Here is an 18,990-nt window from a genome sequence, read left to right on the forward strand (position 1 = left end):
GGTTTTATCACTATTTCTTGAAGTGTAGGATTTGAACTTTCTCAGCAGTTTACTTTTTACTCATCTTGCATTTCACTCGTATTTACTGAAAATTAATAACAAATCTTTTTTCTTTTGGGAACAATTGCAGATCTGTTACTACTCAACAACTGAATGACATTTATTTGAAATGGCAGAGACAGTCCCAGCTTCTCAAAGACAGTGACTTCCATTTCCAGGAACCTGTCATGGCTCTGCGCACTGTAATTTTGGAAACCTTGCTTGAAAAGGAGAGTGAAAACACCAAAAGAGAATGTATTAAAGACCTGCTGACCAAACATCTGGTGGAGCTCTCTAGATTGGCAAGAACTGCTAAAAATACTCAGGTAACAAATTTCAGGAAATACCAAGAACAGATATTTAGTTTTTTTAGTTTATAAAAGAACTTAATTTTTAACAGTACTAATGACTCTAAGTATTCTAAGTTTATTCAATAAATCAATCTGAGACTTAAATTATGTAGAATTCATTAATAAATTGTATTTATGAGCATGTTTTTTAAATTTTGTTCATAAGTGTAAGCCACTGGATGAGATAGATAATACAGAAATTACATTTTTAGTAAAGAGTGCTCTTCTAGCTCTGTTTCTCATTTTGGTGCGGTTTTACATATCCAGCTTTCACTTGCATCATATGTTGTAGTGTTCCAAGTAAAACTGCAGAGATAACTTCATTGCATCTCTGTATTTAGTGTTGTCTTCAAAGCTTCTTACTCTCAAAACACCATTGCACTGCAGTAAATCTCTTTCTGTGAATGACTTTCTGGGATTTGCACTTTCAGTGGTTTTTTCAGTTGCTGATGCATTTAAGGCCCAGAGTCAGCCTTGGCTTCTTCTAGGTGGTGCATCTGGATAAGTAACTCCACAAGAATTTACAGAGCAACAGTATCTTCCAAGGACCTCTACAGAAAATCGTTCCAGCTAAATACAGAACCTGGAAAGGTGTTTAACACTTCAGATATGCAGAACTAAATTAAGCTTTGATTTCACTCATTCACACATCACTATTCATAAAACTCTTTTTATGAATAGTGATGAAATCAGTAGAACAGCGCTGTCTTTGATTTCATGAATTTGCAGAGACACTTTACTCAGTGCCTCTGAAGCTCTTGGGGAGAATGATTTCAGATATTTTTGTCTCATGCCTGCCCAGCCATCAGCACTGTGGTAGTGACTATTCTGTAAGAGCCTTAAGTTTTTTAACAGCATAGTTTGCTCCTTGTGCTGTCAAAGTCATACTAAGTAGTGAGGATGGTACTTTACCAGTGAAGATGTAGGCATGCTAAAGAATTAGTATATGGTGGTGCCATTTTTATAATTATTTTTCTGTGGTCTGTAAATGTATGTAATGCATGTAATAGTGTAATAATAATTGCTAAGCTATAAATTCATTAATTCAGTAGGTACTGATTATAGAATTTCTCTATCTCCAATTTAAAATGTTAAACATAGATACTTTATTTTAGAGTTTGTGAGGTTTGATTCCAGTCTATTTTTGTTGCAAATCAGGATTTTCTGCAAGTATATAGAAAAATAATTTCATATCTTTGCTGCAAATAAATTTTTTATTTGGATGGGCAGACTATACTGCACAAATAGAGAAAATGGAGATGGAGTCTAAAACCAAAACTTGCTGGGAGATACAGATATTTTACTTAAAGAATTGTTCATTATAATTTTTTCAATTTCAGCTTCCGGAAAGAGCTATGTTTCAAATCAAACAACACAATCCAAATGGAAATGGAGTTTCTGAATGGCAGCTTGAAGAAGCTCAGGTTTTCTGGGCTAAAAAGGAAGAGAGTCTTGCACTGAATATACTTAAAACAATGATAAAAAAATTAGATGCAGATTGGTTTCAGGTATGTGTTACATAATGTCTGAACTTATGGGAATTAAATTATTAAAGATCCTAATTCCACTTGCAGAAGTTTTCTCATAGAAGAAAATGAAAAGCCTCTCTGCAATATTAAATACTAAATTTGAGTTGTACTCTCAAAATGTCTGAAAGCAAAAAAAAACTGTTAGCAAATCTTGTTAGGGGTTTTCAAAGAGAGTCTGTAAGATTGGCAAATGTAAGAATTCATTATTCATGGTCCAACACTAAACCATGTCCCTAAGCACCACATGTACATGTCTTTCAAATCACTTTTAAACAGGGATGGTGACTTCAACACTTTCTTGGGCAGCCTGTCCCAATGCTTGACAATCCTTTTAGTGATTAATATCCAATCTAAACCTCCCCTGGTGCAATTTGAGGCCATTTCCTCTTGTCCTACCAGCCCCCACCTGGCTGCACCCTCCTTCCAGGCAGTTACAGAGAGCAATAAGGTCCCCCTGAGCCTCCTTTTCTCCAGGCTGAACACCCCCAGCTCCCTCAGCTGCTCCTCACAGGACTTGTGCTCCAGACCCTTCCCCAGCTCCGTTGCCCTTCCCTGGACACGCTCCAGCCCCTCAATGTCTCTCTTGCAGTGAGGGGCCCAGAACTGAGCACAGGATTGGAGCTGTGGCCTCAGCAGTGCTGAGCACAGGGGGACGGTCAGTGCCCTGCTCCTGCTGGCCACACCCTGGCTGATCCAGGCCAGGATGCCATCGGCCTTCTGGGCCACCTGGGCACACTCTGGATCATGTTCAGCTGCTGTCAACGTTTTCTGCCAGGCAGCTTCACAAATAACTGGGGTGATTGTGACTTGGTACTTACCTTGTTGAACTTCATACAGTTGGCCTTGGCTCATCAATCCAGCCTTTACAGATCCCTTAGGATGATGTTTGTTTAAATATGCTCTACAAATACTTGACTAGAACTTAATTGTGTGTACCACTGCAGTAAAAAAGCCTTTATGTCCATACCTTTACATTTACCTCTGATGGCATTCTTTGAGAATGCCATCACACTCCTGGAGCATAAACCATTTGCTTTGCATCCATGTATGTTCTTAAGGAATTTCACACTTCAGAAAAGCTATGTTATTTTGGGCTAAGTTCTCTGTACATACCAGGGCAAACTCAAGAGTTGCTGCTCTTTTGATTTTTGTAATCTCTCCACGAATCAGTTGATGAGGCCCTCCGAAAATTTTGTCATTTTTTACATTTACCCTGTCCATGTAAGGAGAATTTATGTTTTCACAGTCTGTAATGTTCCCATATGTATTTCGCAGTCAGTGTTGCCAACTTGGTCACATAGTTCTTTATATTAGAAGTATTTTGCAAACTTATCCTACTCTACAGTTAAAGCTGAACATCCAGTCTGGAGAAAAGTCCTTTGGAAGTGTGCTCCATCATCTTCCCAAAACACTTTAATCAAGTTTCTGTGTAGAAGTCTGTCTGAAGAATTTGATGATTACACATGGTTTTTGTGGTTCCTAACTGTTACCTATGGATTTGTCTATGGTACTTCAGACTAAGGATATTTATAAAATATTTTTAAAATTTTTGTTACATTTTGTCATTGGTTTATTCTGCTTTTGATTGTTCAAACTATCAGGTATTTTAAAATGTTCACTCTCCTTTTGCCTTACGTAGAATGTGAATGTGATTTAAGGTAATTGACTACTGTAGATGTGGATGGAAAATAACTCTGTAGATGCATTATATGTAACAGGCCTCAGTGATAGAATTCTTCTTGTGGTTTAAAGGCTTTAGAACTTTCCTACCTCATATGTAAAAGGTGTTTTTGTTTGATGCCTCCCTTTCTTTAATTTTTTTCCCAAAACTTGCTTTTCCAAAGGTCAAGAATGATCCTCACCTGAAATTGATGTATACAGAGTGCCTGAGGCTCTGTGGAACCTGGTTAGCAGAAACATGCTTGGAAAACCCTACAGTCATCATGCAGAAATACTTAGAAAAGGTGCATCCGGTCTTTGAAATGTACAATCTGTGAGATATAATGCTGTGTTAAAATAGTGTTAAAATGTCAAGTAGATTTTTCAGTGCAGTCTTTATTTTTCTGTATTGAAGATACGGTTTCTTATATAAATATTAAGGTTTCATATTGTATTGTGTGACACTGTAATCTTGTTAAATGTTCAGAATATGGCCTTGTAGAAATCACAGTGAAACATCTTTTATTGGCTTAGAAGTGCAGTGATTACAACTACTTGTCTAGTTTCCCTTTCCTCTTCCCTATCCCTACCTCTTCCTTCTCAGGACAATTATTCACTCACCAGCTTTTCAGTACAGCCATTGTATTTCAGAGAACCACAGAATCAGTGAGGTTGGAAAACACCTCTGGGATCATAGAGACCAACCTGTGAGCCACCACCACCATGGCACTGAGTGCCACATCCATGTCTTTCCTTCAGCACCTCCAGGGATGGTGACTCCAACGCCTCCCTGGGCAGCCCACTCCGGTGTCTAATCACCCTTTTGTGAAGAAATTCTTCCTAATGTCCAACCTGAGCCTCCCCTGGTACAACTGAAGGTTAAGGTTATGTCCTCTTGTCCTACTGCTTATTATCTGGGAGAAGACCCTGACTTCCCACCTGGCTACACCCTCCTTTCAGGAAGTTGTAGAAAGTGATAAGGTCACCCCTGAGATGCTGCAAAATCTTGGTCTAGTGTTTCAAAGTGCTGTAATTTTTTTGTTTTAAACTTTTAGACTTTTAGCCAGTAATAGAAATATTTGTATTAATATTTGCCCACTCTGCATTTCTTTATTGCATGCTAATTTGTGAAACTCAACATAGTTGCATTTCTCTGTTGCCATCTATATGCTTCCTTCACTCTGATGATTTGAATCCATGACTTTCTTATATGATTTCCTTTGCTTTGGGCACTTATTGGACTGTCTTCCTTTTTTTTTTTTTCCCTCACCATCTTGTGATACAAGGCTGTAAGACTATTTAAAAATGTAAAACTTCATGCCTTGTTACTGTAAAAGATAGATAAGCGTGGAAAATTCCTGTATGGCTATTGAAGCTGTTTCATACAGGATAATCTTTTCTGACTCTTTGCACTGAAACATTTCTCAAATATTAAATTCACTTAGAAGAGAAGTATTCAGCCTGTTAGATTCATTTTGTATGCATATTTATTCCATCACAGGCAATATTATATAGTCTATTCAAGCAGATGACCCTGCCTGAGCAGGGAGGAAGTTGGACAAGATGAGCTCCAGAAGTCCCTTCCAGCCTCAACCATTCTATTTTTCAGTGAGAACAGAGTTTCATCAAGTTTTCTGCAGCACTATTTATCTGATTATTGATCTTACCGTTATTGTAACTTCTCCTTTAGGCTGTAGAAATTGCTTCAAGCCACAGTGGAGACAGCAGTGATGAGCTGAAGAAAGGAAAGATGAAGGCTTTCCTCTCCTTGGCTCGTTTCTCTGATAATCAGTACCAGCGAATTGAGAACTACATGAAATCCTCGGAGTTTGAAAATAAGCAGGCGTTGCTGAAAAAGGCCAAGGAGGAGGTTGGTCTCATCAGGGAGAGGAGGGTTCAGACCAACAGGTGAGCATTAAATGGAGACTGGATACTATGGAGCTTTCACAGGCTTGTTGTGAATGGTTTCTGAACTGTGCCTGGACATCGTCTAGGCGTGTGCTGGATAGTGTGGGACAAAACTAAGCTGGGGACACAGTGTGGATGATCATGGCCTGGAATTCATGTGTATCCCCTGGATCTGTTCAGTTTATTTGACAAAAATATTGCACAGTATAAATAAATGAGTTGGCATTTTTCTCTATTTCGTGTTTAGTGAGAGAGTAGAATTAAATTAATACAGAATTCTTAAGGATTTAGCAAGAGCAACTGCGAGCGAGCAGACAAGGATGAACTTCGGCTGCTGGAAACTGAAGTCATTACAAAAATGATCTGTACTGGATATTCACATTTATACCAATGCTGAGATTAAATCAAGAAGACAGAAGACAGGAAGTTTACTTGTGTGCACATACAGTAAAGGAGTAGCTCCCACAATACCGTTTCTTAGTTGTTTATTTTACTGTGCTTGTACATACAGAACAACTTAAAAAATGTTAAATTAGTGAGAGACTTAGGGAATGCCTTGCTGTTGATTAAGAAATAATTTGTTGTTTAAATGTGACATCTGTTCCTGTAGATACACAGTGAAGGTTCAGCGAGAACTTGAGCTGGATGAAGGGGCCATACAAGCCCTGACTGAGGACCGTAAACGCTTCTTGTGTAAAGCAGTGGAGAACTACATCAGCTGTTTACTAAGTGGAGAAGAACATGATATGTGGATATTCCGACTCTGTTCCCTCTGGCTTGAAAATTCTGGAGTTGACAGAGTTAATGAAATGATGAAGGTATATGTTTGCTGCATTTTTTGTCCTAATGATTTGGCAAATAAATATCCATCTTCTTCTCCTGTATTTCTAGAAGATGAATTATGTAGCTCCTTAACTTTTCCTGAAAACTTTTTTTCAGTTGTCGTTGTTTATCAATTAGTTATTAATCAGTGAGACCTGTAGTTCCAATGCATTTCAATTTAACTTTAATTAGCATTTTAATTTGACAAGTCTGTATGATTAAACATATCTCACAATTGTTTACTGTGGTCCCCTTGTTCTTCACATACCTTGGAATCTACCCATCTTCAACATCCTTAGGTACATTATTCTTGTTTATATTATATATACTTTCAGGTTAAAAGCCATGAAAGGTAGAATAGAAAATAGTACTCCTATGAAGGACTTGCAACATTGAGGAGACATGGGCCAAGATGATATGATACTCCCTGAATTGCTGCTTATTATCAGACAGCCATGATAATTCTTAAATTATTATTATTGTTGTTGTTGTTATTATTATTGTTATTATTATTGTTATTATTATTATTATTACTGGTTTTGTTAGGTTTAGTACAGCTAGTTTAGTTTACTTTTAGTTTTACAGCTCTCTAACTGAGTTTTCTCTCCTGCAGAAAAACGCACAGAAGATCCCTTCATACAAGTTCTTGCCTCTGATGTACCAGCTGGCTGCTCGAATGGGAACTAAGATGATGGGTGGTTTAGGATTTCATGAAGTTCTTAATAGTGTAATTTTTGCTTTTCTTACCTACAGATACCTTGATTGGCTTGGTAGTGCCTACTTCTAAACAATATCCACCTTCCTCTGAGCAGTTACATCGGTGATAAGGGTATATTAAAAATGAGTGATGCCAAATCAGTATTGGTGGGGGAAGAGGATTGGGGACTTCTTTTATATCTTAACCTAAAAAATCAACTTTATTGATTTTCTTGTAATGTAAGAGTAGTTTTATGCAGTTACAGAAATGTACTTTGAATGTTTTTTCTGTTGTGGAAAAGTATTACCTTTTATTTCATCTTAGGAACCTTAGAAGTTCAAAAGAAATCATAATGTTAATTAAGTTTTGGTTTTTTTCTCTTCTGTACTGTTTTCAATAATGGGATCTTTTTTTTTGTTGGCAGCTAATGTCTCGAATTTCACTGGATCATCCCCATCATACTTTGTTTATAATATTAGCTTTGGCTAATGCTAACAAAGATGAACTCCTCACAAAACCAGATGCAATAAGAAGAAATAAGTTAATTAAAAATGCACCAAAAGAGATCTCCCAGCTTGATGTGGTGACTACAAAAACTTCTATTCTATTAATCACATTTAATCCTTTAATTTTGTTAAAAAATGAAAAAACCCAAAACATGTAGAGGGGTGTTTTAGTATAGAGCTCACTAGCAGACTTTTGTTAAGAAGCAGTGGGAGGGAAACAGTACTTTCAGTAATTAAAAAACCCCTTTTGTGTATATGTAGGTAATTATTATTGAAAGAAATCATTACAGGGTTGAGCAAAATACAGTTAACGTTTTGTGCCACAAATAGCCCTGATTATTGCAGACTCTTGTGATAAAAGTCCCTGATGTGTCACTCTGGGAAAGGCCTTTTAGGTGCAAGAAAGACTTGAGTGGCTTTATTATTGAAAGTACATACTGAGTTGGGTATTTTTTCTGCTTTGAGTGGTAACGTGTTCCATCTGAGCAATTTGCCTTGTGCATCTTTTGGTCCTTGTTAAAAGCCATGCTGATAGGTAATACTGAACTGTGGTTTCATGATAATGTTGGTTTTGCCTAATTTTTGTTTAACCTGTCTTTGGAATTGTCGCACATCTAAAGTGTTGCCCCTTCTTTCCCCCATCATTATAGGCCAGACATGATTGCTTGTCATGTCCTCTTACCCCCCACACTGATACATTTTTTCACCACATTTTTATGTGGCGCTTTTTTTTGCCTTTCTCTCACATCTCTAGTTCTTTTGTGATTCCGCCCCTTAGGATTGGCATTATGCTAAAGTAAGTCTCTCAGAGCCAGGCACGGAAGGAATGGATGGACAGGTCTTTTGCATACAAGATTTTTTTCTTTGATTGGGAGGAAATAACAGAAGCAGGCAGATGGTGGAAGAACATCTAAAAACCTGTCTGTCCTTTTTTCTGAGGAACTTTTGCATGTTTTTTGCACTTTGCCTGGACAGGTCTGCTCCCATTCCATTGCCAATATTTTACATTACTCATTATCTCAGATCAGACAGCACAGAGTTTTTTCTTGTAATTATTTCAGGTCTTCTTACAAAGGGCTGCAGTTTGCTCTGTTTTCATAGGACTTATCTCAATTGTACTTTATTGACTGCATGTTATGATACATCTTTAATATTAAAAATATAGTTTACAAGATCTGATGTTTGTTTTCCTTGGGTTTTTTTAGGACAGAATGGAAGCTGCCCGCACAATAATGAATATTGTAAGGAAAAGAAGAGCTCCTATGGTTAGAGACATTGAAGCACTTTGTGATGCTTACATCACATTGGCAAATTTAGATTCTACTCAGTGGAAATCTGAAAGAAGTGAGTCTTAGGAAAACTATTTTTTGTTTTAATAATGAAGATAGGTTTTATTTTCTCAGATTAAAAAGTGTATTTTAAATACTGGTGTTTAGTTAAAAGAGGTACTAGCATTGTGTCCTATTTTTGATAGATATAGAATGTAGTCTGGATTAAAAGTCATAGTAATTACTTGCACTGTAGGGCTTAGACCCTTAGTATCAAATTCTAAAAATCACCCATTGTCTTGTGGTCATCTTCACCAGCTCAGTAAATGTATGTAGTGAGGTTTTGGGTCCCAAAAGCAATGTAAGCTGGGTTTTGTCAATTCAGGTGTATTTTATAGCTCTGAATTTAAAAATATTAATTCCTCTTAATTACAGAAGCAATAAGTATTCCAGCTGACCAGCCAATCATTAAACTGAAGAACTTAGAGGATGTTGCTGTTCCTACCATGGAAATTAAGGTGACTGAAGTTGAAAAAATATACACTGTAATAACATCATCATAGAACCATCTTCAAGCTTTTGTAATGGCAGTCATCTCTTCATCTAATTCCCATGGTCTTTACAGGTCCACCTATGGGGATACTTCCTTGTCAGGTGGGAGGTGCAGGGTGAGAGGGTTTCCTTAGAAGACCATGATCCCAGGCATTATGTGTGCTGGGTAGCGGTTTATTGTACAAAGACAGTTTGCCACTGTTCCCTCTGAGTAGTCTCTCATTATCAGAAGGTCGTATCATAGTGAGCTCCCTAGCTCACCCAGGGGATTTGGGAATCTCCTGTGTTGTAGGTGCTAGCTCAGCGTTTCAGGGAGGCAACTAAATGTCACAGAAGGTGTGAGAATTAATAGGTGTGCCTCTTCTCTTGTCTGTGCTTTTACATTCAGTAATGGGCAATGATCCATTCCCATTGGCTGGATGGGTGCATAGGCACTCCCCTTTTGATACCACACACTCCACCTGGGAAACTGTGCAGTTTCAGGAGTGCAGAGTTGCTTTTTTGAGCAGCATCTAAGTTTAAATGTTGCAAGGCCAGAATTCCTCATGTTGAAATCCCTGAGGCTATGTCTATAAAGCTGAATAAGTTAAGGGACTGCTTTAAGGTATTTGACTTCAGAAACCAGAAGTTGCCACCCATGCTAAATATCATCTGTTTGTAGGGCTCCAGTTGGCCCCAGGTGTTGCTCCTTTGTACAACTGGATCATTCTTCTCTTTGCCCTTCTTCTCCTCCAGTAGAGGCTGACTGAAATGGCTGCAGGTCTGTGCTGTAGCCTCCTGGGGCAGTATTCCTCTAGGGCGTTGAGGATACAGGGGGTGGCTGAGGTAGAGATCCTGTGCCCTGCAGCAGGTTTGGGATTGTAGATTTAGTCCTTAGATTAGTCTAAGCCTAATGCTTCCTAGCTATATGTGAGCAGTTTCTTGGGATTGTGCTAGCTGGGACAGTCTAACATTGTGTCACAGCTTGTTTAGTGGAAGTCTGCAGTACCACATCCCCTCTACCAATGAGGTGAACAAGGAGGAATAAAAGAAAAAAAATCCTTTGCTCAGCATATTTTCATAGCCTTTGTGGTATTATTTTTGTAGGTGATGGAGTGCTCAGATTAATATTTAGCATATAGTCTGTTAATGAGGTTTGCAAACAACTTATTACTGCTTTGTCTGAGTGAAATGGGGGTAATATTTACATTCATTTTAACTGTATTTTTAATTTCAGGTAGATCCCACAGGACAATATGAAAATTTGGTGACAATAAGTTCGTTCAAGCGAGAATTTCGTTTAGCAGGAGGCATAAATCTGCCTAAAATAATAGATTGTGTAGGATCAGATGGTAAAGAAAGGAGGCAGCTGGTTAAGGTGGGTTCTGTCAGTTGTAATGATATCTCAGAGACTTAGCATGCTGGAAACTTTTTTTTTAAGTTCTCCTGTCAGTTTTCTCATGTATCATTTCTGAACTGTGAGCAGACTTTTCATACTTCACTGTCAGTTTCCTCAGTTTAGGAATGCATTAATAAACTAAATTGTGAAGTATTAATAAGTAATATAATATAAATAATAAGTAATTATATTAAATATGTTTGTAATTATTTTTTCAGCAGTTCATGTAATTAATAGCTAGTAGCTTACCTGACAACTACCAGACTTGCCTGGTCATGTATCAGCTGGTGACCTGAAGTGTTCTGTAAATAAGAACCATCAACATATTGTGTTAAATACCTCCTTTCTTCTTCCACACATAAAAAAATATTTGCAATTCAGAGACAATCAAAAGCATGTACATAGAAGTAAATATCTCTAAAAAACTTTATTTCTTCTTAGACTCAGCTGATTTCATTCTCTCTTTAAACACAAACATTGGGCAGTTGCTGGGAGAATTCTATTTTGCTGCTAAGTATGGGTTAGTTTTGAAAGCTTTAAAGAGAAGCATGAATCACTAGATCTGCATCCAGCAATCAGACCTGCAGTGCCAACTGATGCTGCTTCACCTGTGTGCTGGCTTGCTAAATAATGATGAATCAAATACCTGTTTTTAAAAAGAGAACCATAAGGACATGTTGGTTGATAGAAACCTGAAACAAAGAACATCTGTCAAAAAAAAAAAAAAAAAAAAAAAAAAAAAAAAAAAAAAAGTGATGATTTAAGTTAATGATGGCTCTGTTTAAGCAACTGAGCACTAATAGAAAACCAAATACAGACAAAAAAAGCAACTGTTAATTACATTTAATTGCAAGTGACTGTTGTAGAAAAGCAACTTGTGTTTTGTGCAATTTTTAAAAATAATATTTTTACTTGCTGAGCAAGAAATGGATGCTGAGAAGTGTTTTTCAACTGCTTTTTCTGTTTATGCTGAAGGGGCGTGATGACCTGAGACAAGATGCTGTCATGCAGCAAGTTTTCCAGATGTGCAATACATTGCTCCAGCAAAACACTGAAACAAGAAAGCGGAAATTAAATATCCGAAGATACAAGGTAACCCCAAACACTAAATTTTCTCTGTGGCAGCAGAGAAATAAACATATTTCCCCCTTCTCCTCTTTTTAACCCAAATGCAATATAAAGGGGTTTTTATTCATGGGCTATTAAAATAGTCACTGTGCCTTCAGGTATGGAATGAACAATATATTTATTACAGTTTAATTTTTTTTCTAATCATTAAAATAAATTTATTGATGTCTAATATATATTTAAATACTCTTCAAAGATTTCTTTATATGAACTTTTAATTGAAAAGAAATTAGGTAATACACTGTCATTAAACTGTGAGTTGCTAGTCATTAAACTTGTATGTTCAAGTTTGTTCATGAATTCTCATTAATTTGCCTTGTGATATTCCTTAATTTATAATTAATTTTAGTCTTGCAACATTCCTTACAAATAAATTCAGAAGTCCCATCTAGGGTCTTTCATGCAGAATTTGAACTGGTATTTTTTTGAATTGGGAGTACAATTCCAAATCTTACTGGAATCAGAATTGGGAATAGGAATTGGAATTGGGAGTAAGAATTGCAATAAATTCTTATTGTGAATGCAGAAAGTGTATTTAAACAGGAACTTTTGCTTCCTCCTTTTATGTACTTGGCATTATATTAATAGCTGTGAAGGTGGCCTCTGAATAAGTACTCTCAAAGTATAAGCTCTTCTCTTTGACAAATGAGAAATGTGCGCTCTGGAATCTCTAAAGGTGCTTATCTGAATTGCTAGTGTGGTTTTAAGAATTCTCAGGTAGAGTTAAAGTCACTTTTTTTGAATAATTTTCAAGTAAGACTCAGGTTTCTGTGTGTGTAAAAATGAGCGACAGCAGGGAAAAATAGAATGGGTGAGAATAATAGAATTGTGAGATATAGAGTCTTCCATAAGAAAAGAAAATTGAAGGAAACAAGCAGTAGCTAATCATTACATGTCTAGTGGAAGGTTCACTGGTAGGAAAAAATTGCAATTCTTAGGTGAAAACATTTGTGTGGATTTTTATATATGTATATGTGTGTATTTAGAAGATATATTGAGGTGTCAGCTGCATGGTTTGGCCTTCTTCATCTTTTTAAACAAACAGAAATGTGCACCCATGCTCTGCAGGGTGTGTATTCATAGTTTAGTGTGTATAGCCTTCCCCCATGTATAACCTCCCCTCTCTGTGGTTTTGCTTTTCCAGGTGGTTCCCCTTTCCCAGAGAAGTGGAGTTCTGGAGTGGTGCTCAGGAACAATTCCCATTGGAGAGTTCCTTGTGAATGCTGAAGAAGGAGCTCACAAGAGATACAGGCCAAAGGATTACTCCAGTTATCAATGTCATAAAATAATTCTGGTGAGTCCAAATAACTTAACAAAACCAAACAAAAAGCTGATTCATAATATTTACGGGGGGAGGGGGGGGGTGGAATTTACAGAGAACTGTGTACTGTACTTTTGGTATATCTAATAATGAATAAGACCAGTGGCATGGAATGAATAGATATTCAGCTTCCAGTTCAGTTCCACAAATCACCTCACCATAAGTTTACAAAATTGCAGTCAAGTATACCTGTTACTTTATATACCCATGATTGTGTAAGAATCTATTTCCTTTCAAATTGCTATAGTAGTACCAGGATAAAAGTGTATTTTTATGCTTGGTGAAGCATTTGCATGGAAATGAGTGAGAATGACTTTCTCACAGTGACATGAAGCCATCAGATAAGCAGAGGTACTAGAACAGAGTGCAAAGAAAGGAAGTGTCTCCCAACAAGATCCATTTACTTTCACATGCCTATAAAATACATGCACCTGCTGCATCAAGGAAATAGGAGTGTTTTTCCCCATGTTTTTTAGCCTCTAAGTTGTGTATAAAAATAGAATTGTTTAGTAAGACAGATAGTTAGGGGCATTAATAATTGCTGCAAGAAAAGACAATAATTCTTAGCTCAGAAAGAGGAAGAAGTGATAATAGCATTTGATGGAGGGGAAGTGGGTGGAAAGGAAGGAAGAGTTAATTTCCTTCTGAAGCAGTTGGTCATGGGTAAAATGTTTCTTATGTGTTTAAAGGATGCCCAAAAGAAACATTCTGAAGAGAAATACAGAATCTTCATGGAAGTCTGTGAGAATTTTCAACCTGTGTTCCGGTATTTCTGCATGGAGAAATTCCTGGACCCAGCTGTGTGGTTTGAAAAACGACTGGCATACACTCGCAGTGTGGCTACATCTTCTATAGGTATTGGATTAATTTCAGTGGCTTTTTAGGTTACACTGCCTAAGAGTTTCTACCATTTCAGACATAGTGGCTGTCCTGCTTTTGTCACATGTCAAAAAAGGCCAGCAAGAACATCAGCATTATGTTGGTAACTAAGATTTCTGATTTGTTCCTCCACACCCCTATTTTTGCTGCAGAAGGAAGAATGAAATTTTGTGCTTCTTTGTTTATATAGTGGTTTGTTTTCTTAGATTCTGGTAGTTTGGGTTTTTTAACCTGAATTTAGTTCTGTTGTTTTGGTTTAAAATTGCATCATTTCATGTGTAGCCTCTGATGCTTTAGCTGCGTTGAAAAGCTCAGTCTTTTACTGCCTTTGTACTGGCATTATTATCCATGGTTATTTTAGCTTGGTTAGTAAGCCTTTGTTTTTCCTGTCATAATAAAGAAAAAGAAGTACTTCAATGTAAGTACTGTGGATTTTTTTCTGGATGACTCAGTTTTGTACTGAGTCTCTGGAAGACATTTGTTAGTAGATTTTAGACATTACAGTAGATCCCATTTTAGAAGGTAACATGTTTGTGCACGCCCTTTTGAAAAAAAAGACGTGCACTTAAAAAAAAAAAAAGTAAATCTGCAGTTTAGTACCATTCAGATGAAAGATTTTTGTAGGAAATACTACTGCTGTCCACGTCCATCAGCTAATAAAAACAGTAAAAGGTGTAAATTGCAGTAAGGGAACTGTAGTTTGGAATTTTTCTGCATTTAAGGACAGTAAAGCACTGAAATAGGCTTATATGAAAGATCCTGTAATTTGAATCATTGGAGATTTTAAAAACTGACTTGGACAACAGTTGTTTTGTTGGGGTGGGGGAGGGTTGCTAATGTTAGTAATAATAACAAAACCCAATTTTATTATGCACTTGCTTTTAATTTTTAATTTTTTTGAAAGATGCAATATTATTTGATAATATTTAATCTACAAGTAGAAATGGGGAAGAAATCTGTAGAGAAGATAAAACAATGCACATCTGTATGAGAATAAACTTTTTGCAATTTCATTCAGTCAGCACTTTCTTTTTGGATTTGAAAACTGGCATTTGCTCTTTCCCTAGTCAACACTATATATGGGAGAGGAAATATTCTCACAGTAATCTTTCTTAGGCGTTCTGTAGTTTTTATAACATGGTTTCAGCACTTAATTTTTGTTTCAGTTGGCTACATTCTTGGACTTGGAGACAGACACGTTCAGAATATCTTGATAGATGAACAAACAGCAGAACTGGTGCATATAGATCTGGGTAAGCAGGACAGCAAGAGAATCTTAATTTTTCTTTACTTTAGCTTTTTTTAAAAAAACTTTTATTTTCCTTTCATTTAGGGGTTGCTTTTGAGCAAGGCAAAATCCTTCCCACACCAGAGACTGTTCCATTTAGGTTAACCAGGGACATTGTGGATGGAATGGGTATCACCGGCGTGGAAGGGGTCTTCAGAAGGTGAGTGCTCCTGAATTGCACAGGGGTGAGGAGGCAGCAGAGTATTTCCAGCTTTGTGATTGTCACATGGTAAATAGTTCTGATGCTTGAGAGGGGACTCAGATTTCTGCTGGTAACACCCAAACCTAAATACTGCTCCTATGCTTGTATTTATATAACCAGCTGCAAGCTCATTTTTGTCACTCAGTGTTTCATACTGTTCACTTGCCAATGGATTAATGTCACCCTCTTGTGGAATTCAGGGAGGGCTCAGTGTTTCCAAAGGCTCCATAGCTAAATGTTGATTCAGAATTATTTCTTTATTTTCCTTCAGAATTATGCCTTTCTTTCAGTGCTATGCTATATATTTGGAGCTGTTAAATGTCTTTGAACCAATTTGTTTTGATTCTAATTTCTGTTTAGTTTTATGTATGTAATTTGGAGTGTTTTTTCCCTTTTGGAAAATATATATTTTATATTACTTTGCAAGGGCAAAAAATAAATCCCATAATAGATCTGGACTGCAAAACAGAAGATCCTAAATGAGTTGAGTTTCAGTCAACCTCCATCCTACCTTCTGTGAATGACCCAAGGGATGCCTAAATAGCAGGACATTTCTCATTCCAGACTTGGATGATGTTTGTGAAGTAACTCTTGGCAATCCCCACATTTCATGTCTTTTAAAAAGCACATAGTGTAGGTGTTGTTTTTCTAAGGCAGCAATTAAGGCTACTAAGTATTTCCTAGTACACCTTTGTGCCATGAAGGAGCAGTCACTACCAGTTCTAGTCTAAAGATGATGCTGTCAAACTCACAGTTTGGTATTACTTCTGAAACCATGATACAGAAAAACTTGACTTTTTGGGCTCCAGCTGAAGTAAATAAGGGTATCAAAGTCACTGGTGCAGATGCTGTTTCTGCCTCAGCCAGCCTGATTTTTACGTAACAGTTCAGGTGTAAGTGGTAAACAGGCTCTTGGCTGTGAATGTGTTCAGTTAACTCTAGTGTGTGTGTTCTCATTCTGAGGTAGACAGATCCCAATCCCTCTTTCACAGGAGTACTTGTCCCATAGGATAGTTTGGCATTCCTTCCAGAAGCTTAGTTTGCTTAAGAGCGAATGCAGGTAACCACTTCTGTATCAACACTCATTAAAATTTCAGAAATTGCTTACAGTCTGGCTACTGGATCTGCTCATTTCATGGAAAACAGCCCTACCAAGATTCTCCAATTCCCCAGCACCACAGCACGTGTTTTTCATTCAGCCAAGCAATGCTGCCATCATGGCACAGCCCAATAGGCAGTGTTAACCCAGTGGTTAATCCTGCATATCAAAATATTTCAGACAGTGAAACAGGTCATCCCTTTCCACAGAGAAATAATCATCAGTGAACTACACAGTCTTCTCTTGGTTTTACATGTCTAAATTTCTCTTTTTTTTTTTTTTTTTCAGGTGAAAATAGCAGATTACTCCAATGCTAGAAATTAAACTTTAAGTAGGGTACAAATATCCATTATTTAAATTACAAAAATAACGTAAAATACTGTAAAATATTTTCTAGATGCTGTGAGAAAACAATGGCTGTAATGAGAAATTCTCAAGAAGCTTTGTTGACTATTGTAGAGGTAAGCATTTTTTCATGCCTTTGGATAGTAACCTGCCAGAATGTCTTCAGTTTTCAGTCTTTGTATGCATCACTGCACCAAATACTCATTTAGAGAGTTTTGTACTGAATTAGAACATTGATTAGAACATAGTCAGGTGTTGGTCAGATTTATTAATTCATGTAATCTTTGATAAAGTTGTAACCAGTTTGCATTTTCTATGGAAACTGTTTCCTTCAGGCAGTTCTCCCTCTTCAACACCTATATGCTTCTTGCCATAGTGCAGCATTCCCAACAGGATTAATACTGATTGAATTAAATCTTTTAAGGCACAAAGAGAATGAAACTGATTTTTGAAAGCAGATTATACTGTGCACTAAAAGCTAATTATTCTCTTTAGTGTATTAAAAAATTCACTGCTTAGGTGGGACTGATGGCAAAACTTTGTGAAGTATGAACAACACAAATACCTGCAAGTGCTCAGAGGGAGTTTTGTTGTTGGATTATTTACTAACCAATTTAGCCCAATTCTATTGATTTAAAAAAAAAAAAAAAAAAAAAACAAACCAAAAGACTCACCATTCTAATATTGTGGTTAGTGTGAGCATTTCCAACAGTGCTAGGACACTGAACTAGCTGCAGTTAATTGCTGAAATTAAAACCAGGTTTATTTACTGTGTAGGTGCTGCTCTATGATCCTCTGTTCGACTGGACCATGAACCCCTTGAAAGCTTTGTATTTGCAGCAGAGGCCAGAGGATGAGGCTGACATGAGCTCTACACTTGGTGCTGATCCACAAGAACCTAAACGAAAAGCCAGGTGCCAGATTTTTTCTTACCCTCCTCTTGCTGCACTGTTGCCTTGCTCTATGGTTTTCTCCCTGGATGTTGTTCATGTTGTTCAGGATCCATACCTAGAGCACCTGTTTTTCTTTTTTTCTTCTGCCAGCAGTGATGACCAGAGTTTTAACAAGGTGGCTGAGCGTGTTCTGATGAGACTTCAGGAGAAGCTGAAAGGTGTTGAGGAGGGAACAGTGCTCAGTGTGGGAGGGCAGGTGAACCTCCTCATACAACAAGCCATGGACCCTAAAAATCTGAGCCTTCTCTTTCACGGATGGAAACCCTGGGTGTGACTTGGAAGGATCCAGCACATTTTTAGAAGAAACCTATTTTTTATTTTGCACCAAGTGTTCTAACATTTCAAACTGGTATTTCACAAAATTTATATCAAGAGCAACCATGATGCCTTATCCATATTAGCATTTGGTAGATGGTTTGGGGTTTTTTTCAATAACCTGTTAACGTGAAACATTTTTTATTCTGCTTAGGTTCATCCTACAGTCTAAACCACCAAGCACTGCTTTGATGTTCCTTGTGACCCACAAGGATTTGCCTGGGCAGACTGGATGGGTTGTGTTCTTAAAACATGAGATTCATCACTGCTGTGTATCTGCTGAAAGGCATGACTCTCATATCTGGTAGTGCTAACAGGACTGTGTAGAATGGATGATCCAGAAACCATTATTCGTGATATAACCATCTAAACTACATTTCCAAAAGGGGGTTTACTTTAACTTCACAGTGAAAGAAAAGAGAACCAGAGAATCTCATGTGTAATGAATGAAGGGGTTTTGGGCTTGGGGTTTTTTAAGCTTAGTTAAATAGACACTTCTCTATATAAATGACAACTTTAGGTCAAATAAAATATGCTGCTTTTTTTTTTTCTGTTGTAAATTAAATTATGCTGGTACTTTATATTACTCTAATAGTACAAAACAATAAAAAATATTTAGCTTTTGTTGCTCTGATTTCCTTGACAAAGACATATTGACCATACAGTGAAACTTAGTGTATTGGAAATGCCTGTAAAAAAAAAACAGTCACTGTATCTGCTGTAAACACCACTCAGAAACACTGAAGTTGTAT

General features: G+C 37.1%; 1 protein-coding gene across 3 annotated transcripts in view; it reads left to right on the forward strand.

The window, feature by feature from the left end:
• Positions 1-18,862, forward strand: part of ATM (ATM serine/threonine kinase) — a 56,574-nt gene extending 37,712 nt beyond the window's left edge. Inside the window, exons 46-63 of one of the 3 annotated variants that reach the window (XM_030235124.2) lie at positions 131-365; positions 1,730-1,897; positions 3,763-3,882; positions 5,268-5,485; positions 6,096-6,303; positions 6,921-7,034; positions 7,429-7,587; positions 8,716-8,854; positions 9,214-9,296; positions 10,547-10,687; positions 11,684-11,800; positions 12,981-13,130; positions 13,847-14,012; positions 15,203-15,289; positions 15,370-15,484; positions 17,023-17,086; positions 17,748-17,884; positions 18,014-18,862. In XM_030235124.2, coding sequence (XP_030090984.1) covers positions 131-365; positions 1,730-1,897; positions 3,763-3,882; positions 5,268-5,485; positions 6,096-6,303; positions 6,921-7,034; positions 7,429-7,587; positions 8,716-8,854; positions 9,214-9,296; positions 10,547-10,687; positions 11,684-11,800; positions 12,981-13,130; positions 13,847-14,012; positions 15,203-15,289; positions 15,370-15,484; positions 17,023-17,086; positions 17,748-17,884; positions 18,014-18,197 — 2,605 coding nt within the window. In that variant the 3' untranslated portion in view covers positions 18,198-18,862. Of the gene's footprint in view, positions 1-130; positions 366-1,729; positions 1,898-3,762; positions 3,883-5,267; positions 5,486-6,095; positions 6,304-6,920; positions 7,035-7,428; positions 7,588-8,715; positions 8,855-9,213; positions 9,297-10,546; positions 10,688-11,683; positions 11,801-12,980; positions 13,131-13,846; positions 14,013-15,202; positions 15,290-15,369; positions 15,485-17,022; positions 17,087-17,747; positions 17,885-18,013 lie in introns of those variants that run through there. The other 2 variants (XM_030235125.2, XR_003945599.2) reach the window with 2 other exon arrangements.
• Positions 18,863-18,990: the final 128 nt, after the last annotated feature.

Source organism: Serinus canaria, chromosome 1, assembly GCF_022539315.1.
Source record: "Serinus canaria isolate serCan28SL12 chromosome 1, serCan2020, whole genome shotgun sequence".
Lineage (NCBI taxonomy): Eukaryota > Metazoa > Chordata > Aves > Passeriformes > Fringillidae > Serinus > Serinus canaria.